This window comes from Tinamus guttatus, unplaced genomic scaffold, assembly GCF_059628265.1.
Source record: "Tinamus guttatus ecotype Peru unplaced genomic scaffold, ASM5962826v1 Tinamus_guttatus_pri_ptg000164l, whole genome shotgun sequence".
Lineage (NCBI taxonomy): Eukaryota > Metazoa > Chordata > Aves > Tinamiformes > Tinamidae > Tinamus > Tinamus guttatus.
In genome coordinates this window covers 355,967-380,827 of record NW_028288698.1, presented here as the reverse complement: position 1 = coordinate 380,827, position 24,861 = coordinate 355,967, and the positions used below count along the sequence as shown (strand labels likewise).

The 24,861-nt window shown below is 38.2% G+C and overlaps 1 protein-coding gene across 1 annotated transcript in view; it reads left to right on the top strand.

Annotated features, from left to right (window-relative positions):
- The window catches only part of AIG1 (androgen induced 1), a 123,798-nt gene that overhangs the window by 34,468 nt on the left and 64,469 nt on the right, over nucleotides 1-24,861 (top strand). Inside the window, exons 2-3 of the mRNA XM_088522781.1 lie at nucleotides 5,266-5,421; nucleotides 13,184-13,285. Coding sequence (XP_088378907.1) covers nucleotides 5,266-5,421; nucleotides 13,184-13,285 — 258 coding nt within the window. The remainder of the gene's footprint in view (nucleotides 1-5,265; nucleotides 5,422-13,183; nucleotides 13,286-24,861) is intronic.

The window sequence follows — 24,861 nt, the reverse complement described above, 5'->3', positions numbered from 1 at the left end:
ATCTCTGTGGGTAATAATAGTATGGCTGTGGACAAGAAGAACCAGTATCTTCATGCAGACGAGAATAGGAGCAGATTTAATAAACAGTTATAGCCCATAGATTCCTTCTGTAAACTCAGTGCCTCTTCTGTATAAAAATGCTGTTACTCTTGACTTGCCTGCATTTCCTCAGTGTATTTCAGGTTAGATTGGGGTGTCATAGGGTGCAGACTGTCCCGCAGAAGTGTGTGTGGGCTGATGGATATACAACATGGTCCCAAAATACTGAGTTCAATACAGAGTTGTGTTTAAAATAGGCAAACAGGTAAACAACTAGCTAAGTTATTTCAGGATTTCTTAAAACACAGTCACCCTAATTGCTGCTGTGTTTGTATGTCATATAATGATGTCTAGAGGTTGGCAGCATGAAAGCAAAAGTGACACAAGGTGACAAGGAGTAGTAACAGATACTCTGAGATTATTAATCATATTGTTGTTGTTTCAAAATAAATTCAGACTATGTTCTGTATATGCAGTTTGCAAAATGTGAAATATAAGTGAAACTACAGCTCTCAGCCATTTGATTTTACATACCGGTAGAGTTGAATTTTTGGTTTTTTGTTGCTCCTGCCAATACCAGTGTCCTGCCAAGGGTGCTGTGGGCCCACACCAGCACCTGAGCCACTTCAAATATGAATTAGCCTTCGTATAAAATAGATCATATCTGCAAATTCTTGAGACTTAAATTTTTATCTTTTACTTGTGGAAACTTGCCTGGGTAAGTAAGGTCCCTAATGTATACACATGCAGGCACTTTATGTACAAACATGGACATTATGCAGTATATCGAAGTTCCTTCATTTTCCATCCTGTTTTGTTATTTTTTATTGATTTCTTAACTGTTTCTAGTATGTTTTATTCTGATGGCCCACTCTGCCTGCCTATTCAGATGCCTTATTGCAAAACTGAAAAGCAGTGAATTGTCCTTTATCAAAGGCAGATAAAGTAAAAAAACACCCATGAATAATGATGGTGCTTCCACACCTTGCTCCAGTTGTTCTGCCCTGAGCTCTGAGGAATGCTCCTGATTACACAAGTTAGCTTGAAAGGATATCATAGGCAATGAAATCTAGATTCAATGAATTTAATGAGATTTTCTGTCCTGTGAAGAATAGTGACAGAATTTCTGTTGACCCTAGTTGGGCAGAGATTTTATCTGCACTTTGGATCTCTATAGAACAGGGGAGGAAGGAGTCTCCATGCCTCGAAGAAAGGTTTGCAAGGAAATACATTTTCTGTCATGCAAGCTGAGAGGCTACATCTCTAAGGAGTCAGGTTAGGGCTGGTACAGAGAGGTCACTGGCTGGTGTACTTCAGTGAGCGTCTCTTGAGAAAATAGCCTTCCTGAAGCAATTCTTAATTTTTCACATAGGAGACAGATATAAAATTAGTTTGCTTGATTCTGCTCAATCATAAGGAGTACTAAAAACTGTTCTGATATTTAATTTATATAGATATAACTGTTTGAAAAGGTTTCCTGGTGGCTTGTTTTCATTCTTCTATTCAGAGCATCAGCACAGTTCTGTCTTGTTGCATTTAAAAAAAGGTTATTTCTCTGGCAAGAGTACTGTATTACTGAAATACCTGTAGATTGGCACTGCCATTAATTTTCATTACTTACCAGAGTGTTATAGTGCCTTGTGAGTGTTATAGTATCAATCACATCACTGTTGACCCCTCTAGACTTCAGTAGAAGAAAGGAGGGTTGCACTAAGGTAACATTTTATGACTGTTTTAATAGCTTATTCTTGAGGACTCCACTTAAAAACCTCTTTCTCATTTACATGATGTAAGGAAGGTGTGGCCGTTTTCTGTCAGATTTGTATTTGTTGTTTTCTAAATGTTTTCCTTCGAACTGTACTTAGAAGAAAAAACTGGAAAATATTTCCTCCGTTCTGCTGTTATTGCTTACATTTACCTGAAAAAAAAATAAGGCAATTAATTGTTTAACATTCTAGGACTGTTCCATGTGTAGACTGGCCACCTGCAGATGTTACAAAGGAGATCCTTGTTTTGAAAATGAGAGGTAGTATTAGGGTGTTTTGGAGAATGTTAGTAAGAAGGAGATTCTAGTCCCTTGTGAACTTTTCATATCTGTTTTGCAGAATTCACACTAAAGAGCATAAACTTTAAAAACTTCTTTCACACCATAAAATACCAATAGCTGTATGTTATACTTTTCCTGTGCCAGACCCACAAAGGATGTAAATTGTTACTGGCTCCGGCTGTTTAGTTTATGCTGCTGAGACTCCTGCCGGTCTGGAGGTCCTCAGTTTAATCCTGTCAGAAGAATATTCTTACACATTCTAGAAAGGAAAGAAAACATTATGACTAACATACATAAGTTATTTCTGTGAATAAGCTAGAAATATTTCTTCCTGAACACTGAGATTTTTTCATTGGTCCTCAGTGTTCAGCAGTTCTCAGTAAATATGTACTCTTTTCTTTCTTGTATAGATTTTTATGGTACTTTTTTGTTTCCTTTTTTTTTCTTTACTATTTTCATAGAATAGTTTACTCTCTAAAATCTTGGGTACTTTCTTTCCCTCTAGGAATTTTCGGTTATTCACTGTGATATCGTTATATTTTCCCTTGAAACACTGTGTTCATAACAGTATAATGGGAAGAGAAGTTACTCAGTTTATGATTGACTAGTGGATGTACCATTTCAATTCCCTTGGAAAGTGGGTGTGAGGCTGTTTGAGTCTATGTTACTCTGGATAGATATCATTTCAGGGAGTCATAGTTAGAGCTGCAAGAAGTCTGTTAGTCACACGTCCAACCCCTGCCAGTGCAATATTGTTCCCTGCAGTACATTATTGAATGTTTTGTCCAATATCAGTTTGAATGACTCAGGCAATGAGGCTTCCACCACTTCCTCTGAGAAACTATTCCATGGTCTAATAGAATTCACTGTTAGGAAATATTTCCTGGTACTCAGCCTAAATGTTTTACACCCAGATTGATCTCATTACTCTTAGATACACTTTTATTTCAATCCTGTCTTAAATCTTTTTCCTTCTTTGGCATTCACACTCTTGAGTGAATAGCAGACAGCTATCATATCTCCTCTTAAGGAAAGCAAATATTAGTTAGAAATTTGTTCTTCTAATTCCTTCTCTCCAAATGGGCCATCTGCTTGGTAGAAAAAAAGGGCTGAGTATGGGGAGATTTTTTTCCTGCTGTATACTTGTTTCAAACACATAATATGAAAAAGAACATTATGAGTTCATATGATTATGTGGCTCCTAGGAGCCCCAAATTTTATTTGAAATGTCTTTCAAGAGTTATGTGGAAGCTAATAACTTTTCCAAACATTCATTTGAAATAATGCCTGTTTCTCACTGAATACACAACACTAGCAGTCTGCCGTGTTTCGTGGCTTCAGGGAATGTTTTGTGAATGTGGCTTCATCTGTGTTCTGTGCTATTTATCAAGCAAAATCCATGTACCTACATCATGGAGAGGGGAGAGCAGTGGCAGCAAAAGCACAAGCAGCTGCTGTATGTTGATGATGACACAGGATATTCAGGGGTTGTTTGAAGGTCTGTCACTCGCAGCTTTACAGCTAGAATTTACAAGTACTTGAGTGCATCATTCTGCCTGTTGGCCTCATTGTTCGGGTTATATAACCGTTGCTGAGGTAGCGAGCGAATGTACTTTATTGCATCCAACTATGACACTTTTCTGGATTTATTTCTAGTAGTCAGCATCTGTTTGGTATTGAAGGGTCCAGTATTACGTTATTCTAACTTCCTCACTTTTTCCCTCCCTCCCTGTTCTTCCCTAACATATTCCAAATTTGGGACTACTGTTCTAAAAGTATTTTTAATGACACTAATTCTAGTATAAATTCTGCAAAAATATTTGCACAATGAAATGCATTTTTCAAAATGTGGGTGCCTCCTTATTTTTTATTAATGATCTGTTGCTTGATTTGAGGTCCCGAGTGGAAGAGCACTTCAGTTTACAACTAGACTTTTGAACTAGTACTCCATGAGCGTTTTGAAAATGTATTTTAAGCATATGCTTATGCTTTTTGATGAATCAGTGTACAATTTGAGAACCTTGCCAGTGTCTTGCTAATTTCTTACCTGAGATTACCCGGTGTGTGTGGGTTTGTGACCCAGGCTTCCATCTAAGTGAGTAAACAAGCTCTGAGCACTTCTTCTGAACTGTATTAAAAAGGATAACCAAGTTAATATGCCCTCAGGCAAGAACATTCCTGAGCTGACTTATTAAAATTTCACTAAGGTAGTTAGGGAAGGAAAAAGGAATGGTCGAACTGAGATCAGGTGAAGTATGAACCAAATCAATGGGTTCAGATTATTAAATTACCAATTTAATACTGTAGATAATCCCACAACATCACAAGCAAATGCTTAAACACAGAAAATGCAATGACAAGTAAATGACACTTTTCCATCATGAAAAGAAAGTAGCTTGAATAGCTCTAGCAACGTGTTTGTTTTATTGCTGTTATCTGAAATGGACTTATAGCTCTGTCCAAAGCTTTAGCACATGGTGAGTTTAATGGAAAGTCTCAAAAATGTTTTTCACTTCTGAGTGGATTAAGGCAATGAGAGGCCTCAGAGACTGCTCTGGACACAAAGGAAAGAGCCTCTTCTCTTTGCCTTTGCCTTTACTTTTATTAGGAGTATTTCTCACTTTTTCCACCATCCAGATGGATGCTGTGGCTTTGGGGCCCTGCTTTGTGAGGTTAAGGAGGGGTAACGATTACAGTCTGGTCTTCACTAAGGAGGTAGTAGAGAGCTCCACATTTGGAACAAGCCCTCTGCATACACAGAAGCCTCCAGGAAGCTCAAGGACAAGACCTGTGGGTAATGGACATCAAACCCTCTATCAGCAAATTAAGGTTTTAACGTTAATTACCTAATTAGCACATTTACTGTGCACTGGCATCCTCCTCAGAGCATTTGTTTTAGTATTCTTAGAATATAAATATTTTGAACAAAACATTAGAAAACTAAAGTGAATATATGACTTACCCCAATAATTCTCAGTTTTAAAGCACAAGTGACTTACGTTTTATGTGAACAAATTCTGCTTGTATTTAAGCAATGGATATTTTCCCATTCCCCATGTTAAATCTGCACTGATATTCTCACATGTGCCTATCTCTGTACTTGTTCTCTATCAAGTGGCTGGTATTTTCACTGCTCAAACAAATTTTCGCTGCTCAAAATCATCTTTCTTTCTGCGCAGGTTATCCAGGCTGTCTTTTTTGGTATCTGTGTATTGACCGACCTTTCCAGCCTTCTTACCAAGGGAAATGACAGCCAGGAACAAGAAAGGCAGCTGAAAAAGCTCATTTCCCTCCGTGACTGGATGATGGCTGTTTTAGCTTTCCCCATTGGAGTGGTAAGTGTGGTGTGAACCGGCTCGTATCTTCACTGAACTGGGAGAGGGGTGGCTGTTTCCTGATTGGTTTCTGACTGCAAGACTTTTTGCACCTCTAGGCAGAAGAGGATGCAAAAAGAGAAAAAATGGTAAAGATGGTTGTACTACTCTGTATATATCCAGCATATAAGAGATTACTGATGCTACTAAAATTATTTTTGTTTCATAAAATGAAAAATCGTAGTTTACAATAGGACCTTGATTGTACAAGTCATTTCAAATGTGAATTTTACCAGTAGGATCTTAAGAGGCAAGCTGTGCTTTTAGAGTGTCTTGTCTCATCATCAGTAGCAATAAAAGTGCTGACTGAGATGTGTTTTCACAGTGTTGCAGCCTGACTGGAATTCAGAATTTAAGCCATCCTGTCACGGACAAGAAGGGAAACTAAAATCTAGATTGCTTTGTATTAATCCTACAGGGCATTCAGAGCTAAGAGAAGAAAATGGGGGAGGAAAAGAAAGGTTTTGTCAGTAGTGTGAAAAAGCAGAATACAGACAGAATTGAATAATAGGGGTTTTTACAGGTCTTTTCTAAAGTGAAACTATTCTTTGGTTCAGTGTCTTTTCTACTAGGACATTGCAATTTTATTTCAATACAAAAAATACCCAGTGTCTGGAAGGGTCTCATAGCACACATTGAAAGCAGTTCAAAATTCAGGATTTCAGAGGTGTTTGTATGAAAGTATGATCTGTTCAAATTAATTCTAAATTTAGTATGTAAAAAAAAATCTGTACCTTTAATTGAAGTATTACTTTATTGGAATTTGGGATAAAGCTATTTCTAATTTTTAGACTTAGTATACAGTAGTTCAAAATTCAGTCTTTGGAATTAATAATCTTTTTGTCATGGGAGGGCTACTGGAAAAACATATGAGGCCTCAACACTGATACAGTTTCACAATGGCTGAACATCCGTTGTCAATTAACAACTGACAACATTGTAAATCCAACGTATTAATGTATTTTTTAAATGTTTATATACTCAGAAATACCTCATTAAAAAGTGATTTCACCATTTATTTGGGATTTCACAATATGTGAAGAAATACAGAACGCTTTAATAAAGTTAGAGAATACAAAACATATGTGAGACACTGTTCAGGTATTTCCTTCATAAAACACCCAGTCGATAGCCTTCGCTTACTGGATGGCTCACCTCGTGGGCACTGCCGCCCTTCTCGATGACTGCACTGCTCTGGCTAAACACGTATGTCAGCTATCACATTTGTAAAAATCTGTGAATAAACAGGCTCGCAAATATGATTTTTATTTGTGCAGAGATATATGATTAAATATGTGTTTTAAGGGAGGTTGGGAATTATGAAGTAGTTGTGATTGTGATTGGCAGGAGATGCTTTTTGTGCTGTGTTGATACTAGAAATAAAAGAGAACAACATCACATTATTTATCTTTATTTAAAGCTTTTAAGTGCCTTTTTCAGTCTGTAAGCGTAAGCCTTTGCATGCATCGAAACATGCACTTTTGCTAATCTTTTTGGTTCTCTTGCTAGTCTTCTCTCTGACATTCAGGATTCAGGGATTCTTTCCTCCTTTTAGCTCTATACTGATATCTGTGTTGCAATGTTTCTGACCTTGAAACTTTTCAAGATCTTGGAGAATCTCGGCTTTCCTTTTCTTGGCAATACTGAGGGAAATTTTAAGCTGTGTTCTGAGCCTTTCTTTCACCCTTTATTTCTTTTGCCACTGATAAACAAGCAGTACCTGCTAGTCTTTTCCAGCGCTGGAAGCACTGCTGCAACATCTACAAGTTTGCAGTTCCCAAGGGACATTCTCATTTCTCAACAGTTTGCATCATACACAAAACAACTTCCATTTTACTCACAAATTCTAGAAAACAGTAAGAAGGGCCATGCTCATTGAACTCATACTCCTCATTTCTAGAGGTGACCTTCCCATAGCGAGAGAGAGCAATTGTCATATTTTTTCAATTTATTCTATATGGAAAAAAAAAGCCCCAAAAGGTTGAGTTTTAGTGTTGTTTCTTCTTGCTACTGGGAGATAAAAGAGCTTCAGAACATGTCGCTGGCCTCAGTAACCTGCCTGAGGCTTACGTTTCTGAACATCTGGTCCCACATAAGTGCAGCTTCTTCGCGAAACTAGATGTCGTTACAGCCACCACATTGCAGTTACTGCTTGCAGAAGCCTCCGATCGGACCATGGCAGGGAGCAGAACGTGACAAAACTGACCCGCTCATGGGCGGGGGCAGTTTCTGCCCTGTCACGATGGGTAGGAAGAGCCCCAGGCCCAAAGGGAACAAAGTCCAAATGTGGGGCTTGGTTTGTTTGTTTGTTTGTTTGAGAATAGTCCACTTGGTTTTCCATGGAATTTGTCTGTGGTTTTGAGTAGTGACATGATGGAATCTTAAAATAAAAAGATTAAAAGATACGAATAAAATCCATACTCAGTTTGTAATGCACCAGCAGTGCTTGTGCTTAAATAAGATTGCCTTAACACTTTTATTACTCAGTGTCCTATACAGGGCACTGTAGGGAAAAATGCAAATAAGAGGGGAACATTTAAAGACTATTAGCTAGTTTTTCAAAAGGTAATCATCACATTTGTTTGTCTTGGTTTCCTACTTCCTGAAACCCTTGAGATGGTTTGTTCTGAAAAAAAAAGATGAGAAAAGAGGGTTCCATTCCCAAGTCCAACAATGATGTGTGAAAAAAAAAAAGGAACAAAATAAAGCTTTTCATTTTCAGTGCTTCCTAAAAAAGTACTACATGTAGCCACCTGGGAAGTCTGACCACCAACCTCCTTCCACCTTTGAATGGAAAATAAAACAGTAAAAAAAACACAGCCCAAGGCACAGTCTCCTTGGGTGGCTTTGCAACAAATCAAATCCTGCAAAATCTTTTCAGCAGATCAGATCTCTACAGTGTTACGTAGTGACTTGTATATCTCCAGGGCTCAGATAAAACTGCGAACTGCCAAACTGCTATTAGTTTTAGGAACACCAGAAAATAAACATGATCTTCTTTGAAACACCTAATGAATACTGTTTACCTTCTGTTACTCTTTCTAAGAAAGGTCTTAAAAAATGAATTCAGAAATGAACAGAAAAAAAATTCAATGCAATAAAGCATTATTCCTAGAAAATCTCTTTGAGCAGCATTTACAAGCCCTTTCTTATTAGCTTATTATAAGGTTAGGGTGCTGTTCAAAAGACTGAGAAGTCAGAAAATGTCTGCTGAAACAAATGCTTGCATAGGCATTTAAAAAGCTCGCTACTGTTTCTCATCTGTCCTGGGTGCACCTACCACCCCTTTATCAATGTGAAGGAACTTCGTATTGGGAATAATTTACCATGCCTTTATGAAGAAAAGATGACTTTGTAGGTGCCTGTATCAGTGTTTTTAGGCTATCCCTTCTCTTCCATTTGTTCAGCATGGATCATGAAGTTCCCAAGTTTCCATGTCTAATTAGTATTTTGAGTAAACTGTATATAGTATTATCAGTATGGTTCTTGTATTTTTTTCAGTACAAGAGGAGGAGGAGATAAACTGGTCATTTCTAGATTTTTAAGGCTGTGTTTAATACAAGCAGGAAGAAGAAGAAGAAGAAAGAAAATGGATATTGTTGTGTATTAAAAGAGAGACTGTTGTCTGGAAAATCACAAACCGTGCAATTGATATTTTATATTCTGTAGCTTTAATATCTCTGTTTTGATCTGAGACTCAACTGGCAAGAATGTGCTCACTTTTTTTTTATTATTATTTTACACTCATGTTTTAAAAAATCTATGGCCCAAAATAGATGAAGTCAGAGAAGCCTCCTTATCTCTTGTTTCTATGTGGTATTTTAAGTGGGCATGAGTACAGTCAAAAGAAAAGCTGATTGTCCTTCTTCAGTTGAAAATAAGTAACACTCATCAGGGATCTTATCCCAGCTATAGATCTGTAGGTGTTTGCCACTGTGTCTCCTACTTACCTTTATTATTTGAACAGCATACAAAATACTTTTATTTCCATAATGGAGAGGACTCTGCTAAAATCTGAGTTTGGATTCTGCTGTCATCTGGCCTGAAATTGCAGGTTGCAGTGGAAACAAGCAACTGCTGAGCTGTCTCCTGCAAGGAGAATCTTCCTTGATTTTCAGCAGCTTCTTGTGATTTCCGTCACTGGCCTCTATCACATTCAGTTGCTGAGGTTTTGAGCTAATGCTGGTTCGCATCTAAAGCCAGTTGGTACTTACTAGAGTCAGCTTTTAATAACACTTTGCTTCTGTATGTAATGCTTTCAACCCTCAAAGATGCTCACAGATATTATGTTTATACTCATGCTTAATCACAGCTGTCTTGGGAGACAGCCAGAAAGGTTACCTTTAACTCAGTAACAGCTTTCTTAGAAATGTTGGTCGAGGTCAAAAGAAATGTTGGTCGAGGTCAAAGGGTTTTTTTTTTCCTGCGTCCTGGAGCCATCCAGGAACTGATTAACTTTGCTGTACAGCATAGCTAAAAGCAAAAGTAAATAGTGCAGGAAAAAACAAAGTTCCGCTGGGTTCGCTGTTCGTTTGCATAACATTTCTTGGTTGGGCTCATGTAAAACAGCAGATGATGCAATTCTTTTTGCTGGCTTTTCTCTGTTATTTTTTTCTTTGCTTCTATTTGTGGTATTTTGATAAAGCCACTTGTTTTTCCTTTTGAATCACTAACCATTTCCCAATTAGTTCTCTAAAATTTCTTTCTTGGTAGTGCCACATGTTCTTCTCATGTCTTTCTCTGAAGCTTTGAAGATAGAGGGCAAAAACTGAAGGATTTTTTATCCTTAATAGAGTGGAAAATAGAGTGTTGTTTTCAGCCTTCTATTTTGCTGCTGTGATACTCTGTGGCAAGTGACCTTTTCCATATTCTCAAACAATTTTCAGGGCCTACTTGCAAATTTGAGGTTGTTTTTGGTCTATAATGTCCCTAGAATAGGATAAGTAGCAGGATAGGGTAGGTGGTCTCTCTTGTTCTTTTGTACGTTGCTTAAACTCATGCTGTTTAACCAGTAAGATAATTGCTGCTTTTGAAAAGTAGACAGTGTTAGGGCACCCCTGTGCTGGGAAGCTCAAAACCAATTGCCATTTTCTTCCCTGAAATAAATACAGTCTTCAGCTCTGTCTAAAGAGGAAGCGGAAGAGCGACATTGTGTCATTTGCCTTGGTATGAAAAAAAAAAAAGGATTAGGGTTCCTGAAAGACTCAGCACACGTATGCGTACGCATGTGTGTGAGCAGCCTGCTCAGCTCAGCATTCAAGAGTAGTAAAATGACACTGTCCACAGCAATACTGAATTGTGCCACAAGGAAGACGTGATCGTAAGCACAGGAGATGCAGTTCTGAGTAGGCCTTACACGGGCAATATGGAGTGGTAGCTCACTAAATTCTGGTCTTCTACTGTATGGCTGCATGTGATCTAGCCAAAACCCAACCCAAATAAAATTCTGCCATACCAAGGTATAAGAATGCTACAAATCCAACATGTGCTTATTAATCAAAAGAAAAAAAAAATCAGGACCAGCCAAGGAAGCTAGGTAACATGTCCTCATTATAGTTCTTATTTTATCCAAATGAACTAATAATTGTAAAAAAGTGCAAGTGAACTATTTAGGCATTGGATGGGATCTTCTCCAGGACACTGCTAGTCGCATGCCTGAATGTCCTCTGTGATAGGTTAGTTCTCCAACACTGTGTTTTTTGATCACTTCTTTTACCTTATGTCTACCTTGTGTGCTTTGCTGAGCAGCATGTGCCGTCTGTAACTCCAGATGGTTGCAACCAGCTAGGTTGATCTCATTCCATCCGTTGGCTGACGTCGGTTAGGGGACAGATGGCACGTCCCCTCTTTTCTTACGTTTACCTTCTTGGCAAAGTCTATTGTTTTGTTCTGCTCCTCACAAAAATCACAGGTCAAAACATGCCAGCTTCTTGTATTCACTGCAATAAGGGTCAGCTTAGGTGATTTGCCTTGCTGTAAGGCTTCCCTGGAAAAAAAACATTATCAGTCTTGGTCTTCAAATACGTGGGAACCTGTTTTTATATCCCCGTTGGTCTTAGCAGGTTCTCAGAGACCCACTGTAATAATGCAGGACTTCTAGGAAGCCAATAGAGATAAGGATACTTTGCTTCCATTTTCCCTGCTGTTCAGCTATTCATACTTTGGCGCTTATGTGTCAGCAGGTGTGTAAAAAGCTATGCTGTGCCAGTGCCAACACTGGCCCAAAAAAGAGACTTCTTGTGGGGTACTTTACACTCGCAATATTTTTCGGGCTGTCCATCATCATCTTTTTTTTTTTTTCCTGGCATCTGTGCACTAGTCAAAGGGTCCAAGCTTAATCTGAGCAGGCACCAGTAGCCATCATAACAGATGGACAAGTGTGTTGGAAACCAAGAAACTATGTACTGTATGTGCACTGAGGGAACAGTGTAGTAATTCAGATCATTCACATAGCTGTCTGCCCCGAGTGTGCGGGTCTGTGCTTAGAACAAGGTGCCATTGATAAACTGTTACCTCAATTTTAACTTTTCAATGTCAAAAACATATGAAACAGCTTGTACCTACACTATCACACATACTAGTAATTTGCTGACCTTGCTGTGCTCACGCTGTATTTCTTTCCTTTTTTCTTACTGTCCACCCATGTGAACCCTAACGCATCAGAGCGGACAGTGAGCAGGCCGCGCTGGTTCAGATGTGACCATGGGCTTGTGGGCCCATTTCACTGAGAGCCCTATCTGTTGTCTCCCAAACTTGGTCATGCCACTACTGTGCAAAGATCTCTTTATGTCTCCTGAAAATTGTTGTGGAAAAGCTCCTGGCTCACCTGGTTTTACTGCTATAATCAATAGGCCATTTATTACCGAATTCTGTGACCTTAAATTCCAGGAAAAATGGCAATTGTGTTTTGATTAGAAGTCTATGTGTATTTTGAGTAGAAGTTTGTATTCTCTTGAGCTAAGGTGTTTTAATATTGTCTCTGCTTCAAACATCAGGGTATCTTTAAGGATTTTGTACACTCTTTGGCAAAAGCTTAGGCTAGTGCACATTTCTGTCTGAGTCATGTGTCCTGTCCTGTCCTGTCCGATCTTGTCCTCAGCTTAGAGGGAATATTGATTTTTCTTTTCTCTCCTAGTAAATGGTCTCTGACAAAAGCCAAGGCAAATTTCATATTGAAAATGAGTAGGACACTAGAATTCATTTTCTGTGGATCCCAGTCCATGGATTGTGTGCAGAATACTTCAAGGGTTATATTTTTTAAATAGCCCTGTTGTGATAGCTGACATGAAAAAGTGCAAAGATCAGTCTATAGACTAATGTTGGGGTGAATGCCTCATATTTATATGTTCTATATGTTTGTATGTTCTAAATGAGATTTTACCCATTTTTCCATTTGCTTTCTCTCCTGCTAGTGGTGAAACATTATTTATGTGCCACAGCTGCTACTAAAATACAGAACTCAGTTGTAACTTGGCCACAGGCATATAAGTCAAAAATGTTTTTTTTTCCAGGCTGAATGTCAAAAGAAAGAAAACAAAATTTTAACTCCAGTTAACACAAAAAATCCACACTGTACATTAAAAGAAGATTGGATTGAAGAGCAATCTGTGTCTGTTCATAGATCATTTGCTAAATGCCCAGTTTTGCTGTCTAAAATGTGTAGCTAATTGCTCAGAAGTGTTTATATAAAAGTGTCTTTCTCTTTTCTTTTTTCATTTTTTAGTTTGTTGTAACGATGTTTTGGAGCATCTATATCTATGACAGGGAGCTGGTTTACCCGAAGCTGCTCGATAATTTTATACCAGCATGGCTAAATCATGGAATGGTGAGTAAATTGATGCAAACAGTTCCTTCCATAAACAAACACATAAGATGCTGACTTCCATGTACTTGACTCAGCACACAATCAGAGCTAATCCCCACAGAATTGATTAAGGAACATTCCTGGTGAGCAAAAGTAAAACTTTCCCTTCCTTGAGTCTTTGAGTCATTTTTGAATCTACATCAGGTTGAAACAATGTGGGGATTTATCTTGTGTCTCCTACATTCTAGATTAGTTTGGGGAAATGGCTGTTTTCTGTGATAGAATACCTCTCTGACATCATCTTCATGGTCGTGAGGAAATTGAATCAAAACAGCCTCTCCGGTAAAATAAAAGTTCTGACTGACAGATCTGGCCCTGAAAATGACATTAAAACTTAATTGAATGGTACAGAATCATTTATGATAAGGTTTGTGATAAAAACCAATTTGTTAAAGATGCTGAATCTTGCAGTAAGACTGTTGGGAAAGTCCTCTCTATGTCATAGCTAAACAGCAGATACAGCTCATGTTCTGTAGAAATGTATACCTGCTGAAATATTTGAAGGTGTTTTTTGCTTGAGATTTTTGGACATAGTAGAGTTGGATGAAATTAATTGTGTGCAAGCATCTTAGACATTTTTGTTTTCGAATTGAAATATTGTGGAAGGCATTTGTGAAAGTCTTTTGTAAAGGAATTGTTTGCTGTGTCAGTCTCTATTTATCCAAGTGTTCCTTCCTCTCGGTCACAGGGGAGGCTTATGGCTGTTGGGCTTTTCACCTCCTTTCAGTCTAATTCCTTCTGATGTTTGAGCCATCATTTTATCTTCACCAGCTTTCATGCTAATTAATTCTGATACATTGCCCATCATAATGTGAAGGGGTTTAGGAGATGAGGATGGAAGGTGTGAGGAGAAACCTTTTCTTCTTAAAATACCATAAGATGCTAGCACTTTATTTATTAGTAGAGTTACAATTCTGACTAGGAAATTCTAGGAAATTGGCCTAGGAATATTTCTGTTAGAGGTGCCCTTGGTGGAAGGGTAAGATTTCTGGCAGTACAGTTTCAGAAAAGTCAGAAAGCATGACTGTTATTTTTTGCTGGAATAAACATTCAGTTTCCTCTTTTCTTGCACATTTAGACAACATTTGCACCAAATCAGTGATAATTGTTCTGAATCCAAGAGTGGTTGTTCCAGAGCCTAACTTTGGGAAACAAAATTCACCGAGGAGGTTCAGTTCCCTCGGCAGAATGAAATCTGTCAGTGAGAGTTGGGTGCTTTTGTTAGGGCATCGCTGCTGATATGTCCCTGTTCTCAGTGAGCTTCCCCTGCAGCACCTGGTGCAGCTCCTGGTGATCTGGGCTCAAATGTTGCTTCACCTGTCAACGCTCTGTCCAGGTTTTTTTCACAGTGCTTTCCCTAAAAACATTTTTTTTTAGAAAACAAGCCAAAATAAGTGGAATAAGTGGAAAATTTCAAGCAAAATAAGCACTTCCACACAGAAAAGATTCCCTACTTTTTCATATTTTCAAATCTTTATGACAGAAATACTGTGACCAGCTATAACAGGTTGCTCAGCTGTCAATATTATCCCGCAAAATCTTCAAGTCGAAAAGGAATAAAAAGCCATAAAATATGTGTCTCTAATAATAGCAGTCATATTTTTATTAGTAATATGAATATATATCAAAATACTCAAGAGTAGTCGTATGTCACAACCATTTGTCTCAAAGGGACTGTATTCAAGACTATATGAACAACTGTTTAAGTGGCTGTCCTGATTCAGTGCATTGGCCCAGGCAGAAGTGGTTTGTGCCCCACTGTGTGCACTTCTTTGTTTGGTTATAGTAATGTGTTCTCCTCTTCCTATTTCTTCTCCCCCTTTCTTCTCTCTTCACTGTTAGAACATTGTCTATAATCATATGGAAACATTTGCTTGCATACGCAGTAATATCTTGGTAATACTCAGAGATAGGACTCCTATTAGCAACATTTTTTTTCAACATCTAAAAGTATTCATATTTTAAAAAGTTCCTCAGTAGAAAAGGAAAACATAAGGGAAATGAGCTGATGATATTTTCGTTTCCGCAAGACCCAAGGACCCTGCAATCCCATTACTGGTATTGTTTATAAAGCTTTGTAGAAACGCAGCAAGGTTCATCATTGCATAGAAAGATAAATGTCAAAAGCTACTAACCAGACTATGTTATCCTGTCAAGAGTTGTATTTCTGTCATATAGGCCATATAAGTTAGCAATATATCCTTCCTGCCTGCAGAAGGATCTGTATGTGTTAAGTGGTACCTTGTGGCACCAGGTGGTACTTCATAAGTACAGATTTGTGCACATGTGAAAGTCATCACTAGTAGAATAGCACAGTGCCATAAGACGATCCATTTCTTCATCCCAGTGAGCTGATACCCGCTGTGGCCATGCTAACACAGGATTTCAGTGGGCAGCAATTTCATGACTCTCATGGTCTCAAAACGACTTGAGAAATCGTCAGGGCAATGCATCACAAGGTTGCTGTTGATTTCAATAGAGGAAGTTTTTCATCCTTGTTTATTATGTGGGGGCCACATCTAAATAGCTCAGATTAAGCTTCTATCATTAGAAATAACTACCTATATAAAGAGAGTTACCAACTTATCTCAAGGGCTATACCTCAACCTAAGTCTGTTTCTAAAGGGTCAAGTTTACTTACTTTCTGTATTGATCAGACTATGCACAGATAGAATTAATCTTTGCTGGCTACATTTTTAGTTGCTAAATTACTGAATTATTCCATCAAAGATGGTTCGTGTCTGCCTCTGTGGAGCTGGAAAATTGATTATTGTATGGATTACATGCCACCACAATGTATAGATGTATTTCCTATTTTCTAGTGTATTTTTTAAACTATTCACAGGAAACATAGGCATTGCTACAAAGACAGGGGTCTCCTCTCTCCTTGTATTCAAGAGAATGCATGAAAAGTGGGACAAATAGAATGTAGACAAATTACTGAGATGCAGGAGCCTGTCCAAATGATACATCTCTAGCTTCTTTCACAGGTTGGCTCTCTCTCCTTACTGCTGTCCAGTTGAAAATCTCAAACCACTAGAGAGTGGTATGGATTCTTCCTACTCTTTATTCAACCGCTGTGCTTCCTGGCTGTCTTAAATTTAGTGGGCTTAGTTTGTGTATTGCAGTTCTTGAGAATGCTTTCGTAATAGGTCAACATCTCAACATCCCATTTTAAGACTATTTTTATACAATATACTGCACCTTGGGAATGTCTCTTGATGATTTCTAGAAGAGACTTAGTCTTTTCTTGGATTTGTTTCTAAATCTATGCTAAGACTCTCAAGGATGTTCCATCTTAAGTGTTTTTTTGAATTTGTCTATAATCTTTTCATATGTGATATGTGGCAAGTGGTTCTCACCAATGACATAAATTGCAAAGTTTTCTGATAAAAATCATAGGAAATATGTGATGTTATCACAAAATTCATTTCCTGCAGAGTACTAGAGGACTATTATCTAAACATCTATTTGATAGAAAGAATTGCAATTGATGTAGGCCACTTGAGAACCCAGAATATTTAGCAAAACCAGTAAAAATAATGTTGCTGGATTTGTACACTTCTTGCATGTTCATGCTGTAGTTATGCTGCTCCTTCTGGAACCTCTCTTCATTATCTGCCAGTTCCACAACTGGAACATGAATACACTAGTATCAATTATCCCCGTACTCCGGGGAGAAAAACAGCAACAGCATAAAAGCTTTTTCTGATTTTCCTTTACTTATGTGAAGGGCTTGGAAATTGGTTGTATGTCAGGATTACTGTGAGAACACAGTAACTGAAAATTGAGAAAGGCTTCTAGATGAAGATGACAATTATGAGAGTGACATCCTTTTACACTCTTAGAAAAACCCTTTATCCAATACAATAATAAAAAAAAAAAACTGTTTTTTTAGGTAGTAGATAGTCAGCCTTAACAATGTTGTGTTTGTGCCAGAGGCAACTCTACTGTACAGTAGGTTGGAGATAGCTTTCTAACTAAACACAGCTGTTAAATACTTCTGGTTATTTGTTATTTCCAGTAATCTAGAGAAAACACTCAGCCTTCTTATGCTTAAAATAGAATGTAAATAGAATTCCTAAAAACGTGATAATGGGAAATAAAATATCTTTGAGTATCTAGTAACTGCTGAACACTCTTATATGTGAACCTTCCTCTAGAAGCGACCATAACACATGAAAAGCCTGAAAGGTCTCCCAGATCAGATGTCTTTCTGAAATATGCCTTCTGTTGTTGACAAGGTCACATAAGTCATTCTGTTTGCACAGAGGATGAAAGCATGTCATGTCAACACCAAGTCAAGGAAGGTGGCTGTCAAAGAGGGAGAGAAGGAGAGAGAGAGAGAGAAAGGACAAAAAAGAGATCAGGATAAGATAGTTGGATGAGAGGAAAAGACAAGCAGGAAGAAAAAGAAAAATCCAAAAGTGGGCTGTGCTGTTCCAACTTCTACCTAAAAAAAAAGGAAAAAATAAAACAGATGAGGAGAAAATAAAATGGAACTACAGAATAGTGGAGACAAGCTGGAAAAGAGCCAAAATGTTTCAGGAAACAAGGGAAAGAAGGAAAAAAGGAAAATCAAACAGGGAAAGTTAAAAAGAAGGAAATGAAGAGCATGTTTTCTTGCCACATCTTTCACTCACTTGCCCAAGGAAACATCCCTGAGAGCTATTAATTAGAGCATCTGAGAAGAAGGAGATGGCTTAATGATACTGCTAGTGAGTAGAAATGCTTCTGTTGCTGTTGTACATGAAAATAAGTTTACAGAGTAGACGTAGTAATATTTACATGGTGGTATGCCAAGAGCTTCAAATCCTTGTAAAATGCTTAGTGATATAACTGCATGCAACTTATTGTCAGTACAAGGCCTGTGTTTATATAGATTTTATCTGCGCAGTACCTGTGGACTAATTTTGGTGTCTCTGGATCTATGTATTTTTATCTAGCAGTGTGGTACGTTATCTCAGCTCTTTGTCTAACCCACAGAATTTCATGTCTGCTTTTGAAAACAAGCCTATTTAGAGGTTGCCTTATTTTTTCATATCAGCTGTGAACTGTGAGTTGCATTGCATATTAAAGCAATCAAATGCGCTGTTTGCTGTGAGTTGTAGGCCTGCTGGAAGATGATGCATTTGAAGCACCGGAGGTAAGGAAGTCTATATACCTATATAGCACACTTTGGGTCAGAGAGCACCTAAGGAAACTCGATACCCACAAATCCATGGGCCCTGATGGGATGCACCCCAGAGTGCTGCGTGAGCTGGCAGAGGTCATATCTAAGCTGGTCTCCATCATCTTTGAAAGATCCTGGAGAACGGGGGTGATGCCAGAGGACTGGAAGAAGGCCAATGTCACACCAGTCTTCAGAAAAGGCAAGAAGGAGGACTCAGGCAACTACAGGCCAGTGAGCCTCACCTCCGTCCCCAGAAAAGTGATGGAACGGCTCATACTGGCTGTTGTCTCTGGGCACATGGAGGACAAGAAGGTGCTGAAGAGTAGTCAGCATGGATTCACCAGGCTGGGGATTGACCCTCTGGAGAGCAGCTCTGCAGAGAGGGACCTGCGTGTCATGGTGGACGACAAGTTGCCCATGAGGCAGCAGTGTGCCTTTGTGGCCAAGAAGGCCAATGGGATCCTGGGCTGCATTAAGAAGAGCGTCTCCAGCAGGTCGAGGCAGGTGATCCTGCCCCTCTACTCAGCCCTGGGGAGGCCACATCTGGAGTATTATGTCCAGTTCTGGGCCCCACAGTACAAGAGGAATGTGGAGCTGCTGGAGAGAGTCCAGTGCAGGGCTACAAGGATGATCAGGGGCCTGGAATATCTGCCCTATGAGGAGAGGCTGAGGGAGCTGGGCCTGTTCAGCCTGGAGAAGAGAAGGCTGAGAGGGGATCTGATCAGTGTCTATAAGTACCTCAAGGGAGGCAGTGAGGAGGATGGTGCTGGTCTCTCTTCACTGGTGGACACTGACGGAACTAGAGGTAATGGCCACAAACTGAAGCACCAAAAGTTCCACATGAACTTAAGGAAAAATTTTTTAACAGTGAGGTTGACAGAGCACTGGAACAGGCTGCCCAGAGAGGTTGTGGAGTCTCCTTCTCTGGAGATCTTCAAAACCCGCTTGGACGCAGTCCTGTGCCACGTGCTGTAGGTGACCCTGTGTGTGCAGGGGGGTTGGACTAGATGATCTGTAGAGGTCCCTTCCAACCTTAAGCATTCTATGATTCTATGATATCTCAGACCTTCCTGCTTTAGCAGGCAAAGTTGTGTTACTCTGAAATTAATACTAATGATAATGGTAATCATAATGATAATAAAAGCTCAAAGCTATATTTTCGCACAAAGTTGTGCATACAGATGTTTGGTAAAGTGATTTTTATAGGTAAACAAATGACCACAGAAAAGCCCCTAAACAACATACAGAGGGAGTCCTAGATTCTCTCTCTTTTCGTGGGTGTGGAATACATAGGGAATACAGCTTTCCTAGAATGAGGGTTTGGCCCTGGAATGCTGGTTTGTTTATTAAATGAGCAGCAGTATGGGACAGAAACACCATTTGTTTCATTCCCCAAATTCTGGCAATATTAAGAATGCCAATTTATTTTATTTTTAAGATTCACTTAAGATTTCAGTGCAGCTTATACTGCTCACCTTATCACTGTTAGAGTCATGCACAGTTCCTCCACGTTTTTTAAGCTGATACATTTTTGTGATGCTACTACACAATTTATCAGATTTGCAGGTTGTAAATGTAAAATAATGTTTAACCTTAAAATTTAAAAAAATGCCTTAAATTAAAAATGCTTTAAGAGCCGGTATGCATTTCTCTAAAGAATCTGTCTGCCCTCTACTCTTCTTCTTCAGTTAAAACCAGAATCAGACACTTGTTCTATCTTTTAATGTAATGAATTCTGGTTCTTTCTTGCATTCTTTTTTTCCAGAGAACATAGGCAAATAATAGAATCAAACTGTAATTGAAGCATTATGATTAATAAATATATTCAAATAGGATCTTTTATCCAGGAAAGAGCTCATTTCACTGGAAAAATATATATATATATGTTTGGGTGGCTTATTCTGAAGAAGATATAGTATGTCTGCTACTTGCTCTAGGTTGTTTATTCTAAAGCACTCCATCTGCAAGTCATCCTAGGTGTGATCACTGCAGTTCTATCAGGCCATACATACACAGGGAGGCACAGAAATATCTTTTTCAATGTCGTTTAAAATGCATGTTGTCTACCTCTCTGTATTTAAGAGGACTATACTTTGCTTTATGGTTACTTCAGCACTCAGAAAAATGCAGTGTTATGTTACCTTGGACACACTGCTTAGCACTCATTAGCACTTACTCAGATAAGAATTAGTATGTACATTCAGTAAAAGTTCTGTTTATCTAATTATAGTGTATTGTACCCCACTGTAGTAAATTCTGCTATTACTATTCACACATGTGGCAAAAATGACTTAATCAGACCAGAAATATTTTGCAGCATTCCATGGTATCTCATTTATTTGTTTAATTTGCTGCTATAGCAACTGAATTCCATCCTTTTAGCTTCTTTTTTTCACAGACCTATGATCTGCTTGATTGAAGCTTGGCAGACAGCATTTCCTCAATTGAAGACATATGCACTAGCTCAGTGACCAGATTTTTACCTATTTATCGTTGCTGGAAAGTGGGTTATTTCACGTGGACACAATACCAGAAGAATCAGCGGACCTGGTGAAGTGACTCTGAGCCCAAAAGCTTATATGCTTTTTTCCAGCAACTGAAGTTGGTGAAATAAAAGATATTTCTTCTCCATGTATCCTGAGATCATTTTAGCTACAGGAGCGGCACGTATATAGAGAGATATTTTGACATTGTTTTTGTAACATATTTCATTGTTTAAAAGTACCTTTTTTTCTTTTTTATTGTTATCATTTTGCATGCTTTTGTATTTGGTAACAGGCAGCCTTTTTGCAGAAAACACCTCATATTTAGATTATTAATATATTGAAGTAGTGCCACAGCAGTAATATTTTATATATGCTGATCTGCAGAAATCAAGGATTTGGGGATGACCGTGGGAATTACTCTTATTCATGATGGACTGTGAGCATTTGACAGCACATAATCTCTGCCCTGCTATTCTGTTCAATGTCCTTGTTTTCATTTTCCCACAGAGAAACAAATAAGTAGAAAGCATGTACATTTTTATTATCTCCTCAAATGCAAGAGAGTGAGAAAAGGAAGGAAGGAAAAATGCTATTTTCTTCAGACAAATTCAGCATGTAGCATGAGGGATGTTTTTGACAGTTGTGTTAGCCATTCTCGTTAGCCATGCAGGTCCAAAATTATTCCATCTACCCTTGGGCATTTAACACAGTCACAGAAGTCCAAGCATAGTTGGCCTATTCAGTGAAAAAAATCACCTTTCTGAAGTGTATCTTTTTTCTTTTCCCAAAGTGACCATAAAAATGACTAAGGCGACTTGTTTTCTTTCTCTGACGTGACACGAAGGAAAAATTTTCCAAACAGGAAAAACTCAGACCATAAGGAAATAGATTTTTTTGAGGAGATGTTGAAGAATGGCTAGAGGGAGACAAATGGGCAATATATGCTCTTACTTTTTTTTTTTTTTTACATTGATATCTTTTAATTCTTCATAGCTTGCTTTCTCTTCAAAGTATCACTGCACATCTGAAGTGCTGTTGGAGCTCTCCATTGAAAATTCAGTTTTAGTCTCAATTCTACCACTATTTTACAGAAAAATGTTAGAGAAATTATATAGTGTTTGATCAAAATCAAATTAAAAAGTCTTATTTAACTACTGTCCTCAGGCTGCCGGGCTCTCATGACAATTTGCAAAAAAGAGCTGGCCCTTAACAGGGTTCATAATACTGTGCTGGCTTGTTATTATAAAGTGTCCCAAGTATATGAAAAAGCAGAATTTGCAAGTATGGGTGCTTCTCTGCCATGTGCTGGCTGTTTGCTGGGAGTTCCTCGGTATCTCTCTTGATGGTGCCTTCACATCCTGCTTCGGGATGAAGTCGGGAAGAAGAGGTCAGTTGTGTTCTACAAATTACTCGGAATTTACGGATGCAAAGGCAGTTGAGGAGCAAGGTGACAGCGGTACTGGTTCTTCTGTAGAGCAGAAATGATCTGCACTTCAAAGAACGGCATTATCTATGGGTTATATGCCAGATGTAACACTAGTAGTATCTCAAAAAATAATCCAGGCTGACGTGGTACATGGAATAGAAAGTTCAAATATACCTAGAAAGGGAGTTCTTCCTTAGGAAAAATGGGCTTAAAAGGCACATCATATCCTCAAGTTCACTTCCCACAGAAAGAAATTCCATGTGCTTTGTGAGGCTTTTGGCTGTTTATTCTGTTATTTTGAGTGTTACTGGCTTTCTATAAAGCCTATATGCAGAGTTCCATTCTGCTGAGTCACTGCCATGCACATTTTTGTGGCTTCTCTTGCAAATATAGTATGTAATGTAGAAAAATGTTATGAACTATTTATGGGAAAGATGAAATATGCATGTTGGTCTAATAAACATTTTATTTTGAGCCATTTTTAAAAAGAAAGAACTGGGAAGTGAAATCATTTTCTATACAGGAAGCATCCATTAAAAATCTCTTTTTGCTAGGCTAAAGATTAATTCATGTTCCCATTAACAACAAGTGTGTGTTGGCTGCAAGTCATTTGAAAATGCAGGCAGCTGCAAATCATTGTAGAAGATGTGTATGTATATGTGCATTCTTGGATTGCAAGTAGAGGTGAATGACATTCTGGCCTTTGCTTCTGAACCAGAGGAACGAAAGATGAAAAACAAGAGGGGGTCAGATGCAGAGAGCAATGTATGTGTCAGAAACTAAGAGAAAAGCGATAGCCTTAGAGGTCATTTATATGAAAAGACAGAAAGCAAGTAAAGCGGAGGAAACCAAATATTGAAATAAAGAAGTGATAATAGTAGTCAGCTGGAGAGAGCCGTAGAGCATGAAGGTGATAATTGTGTGTATTGTACATCACAGAGAAGAAGCTTGAAAGGGCTTGAAAGGGAAATGTTTAAACTACACAGTGTATATTGAAAATTTGACCGTTTATTCTAGACCAGTATGAAGAAATTCGTCTTCCTTTGATTTCTTGGGACCAATATGAAGAATGGTTTGCAGAATTATATGGTTTTTCCAACCTAGTCTGTGCAAAAGTGAAAAAATTATCCCACTTTATATGCTTATTACCTCTAATAGCCCAGAGTTTGAGAGTCTTTATAGAGTAACCCCTTCACAGTTGTTTTCCTAAGCACTATCCTATTGTGCCTTTCAGTTTTATTCAGCTCTGTGATATCAGTTTGATAGCATAGTAGACTGTTAATGCTAGCTATTAATATAATAATAATGTAATTATTATTTAAAGAACATCTCATGTAATTTTAAGCTGACCACTGCAGATACAAATAAAAAGTTCAAATTGCTTATAGTCCAAGTGTGCAAGACAGGTAAACACTAGGAGAAGAGAACTCGCATTTGCCTTGTACTATGGGGGAGAAAATCAAACACTTAGTTGTGGTTTGCCTGAGATTACCGGAAGTTTGTGATTGAGCAGCGAAGTGGTTATGTATTTCCTTCATTAGCTAGAAGAATTCCTCTTTTCTGGCCAAACCCAGCAAGGAAGACAAATCATAATGAAAGAACTCACTTGGATTTCAAACTCGTGTTCTATTGGAAAGAAGTGATCTTTTGATCTTTGCATGGATAGATGTTGCTCTAAGTCCTATTTCACTTGGCTACAATGGTCATTTCATTATTTTCAGTTTGTTATTTATACTAGAAACATAGGTTGACCTTGTTAGTATTTTTCCTTTAGCACAGTAACTATTGCCAACTTGTTCTAAAGAATTTTATTTTGTGCACACTTTTTTTACTCAGAAAAAAACCTCTTATGTTTCCATTCCTTTTCTGATGATAACTGATTTAAGCAGGGAGACCCTGACATGTAGACAGAAGGATGATTTAAAAAGGATAAACTTGAAAATTCAGAAAATGTCAAAGGGGAAAAGACCCCATCTGCCCTCTCATTTGGATTTGATTTTTCTGTTGTTGTCTTGGAATGATGCTGGGGGCATGAAAGAGATATTACCATTAGCAAAAATCAAGAAGATTAGAGTTTGATTGCAATTTTTAAAGACTTTTTAAAAGTCATTTTTATAGAGCCACAACTATTTCCAAAGACTGTATGGAATTACAATTGCAGGTATGTGGCAGGACAGTCAGAAATAAAAATATCTTTCAGATAGGAAAAATAGCTTATGGAAAACTGTGTCACTTGACATTGAAGTGTAATTAGTGGTCATGAATTTGTATTTGATAGTTGTATTTACATATATTACATAGTTGTATTTGATTATTCTGAAGGAGGGAATAAGGAAGTATGTGTTTACTAGGCAAAAATTACAGCAAAATCCATAGTAATAAGATGTAGAGCCCTGCATCCACTTTGGGAAGTACCTTTCTTCAGGCAAGAATTCAGCGTTTACTAGTCCTG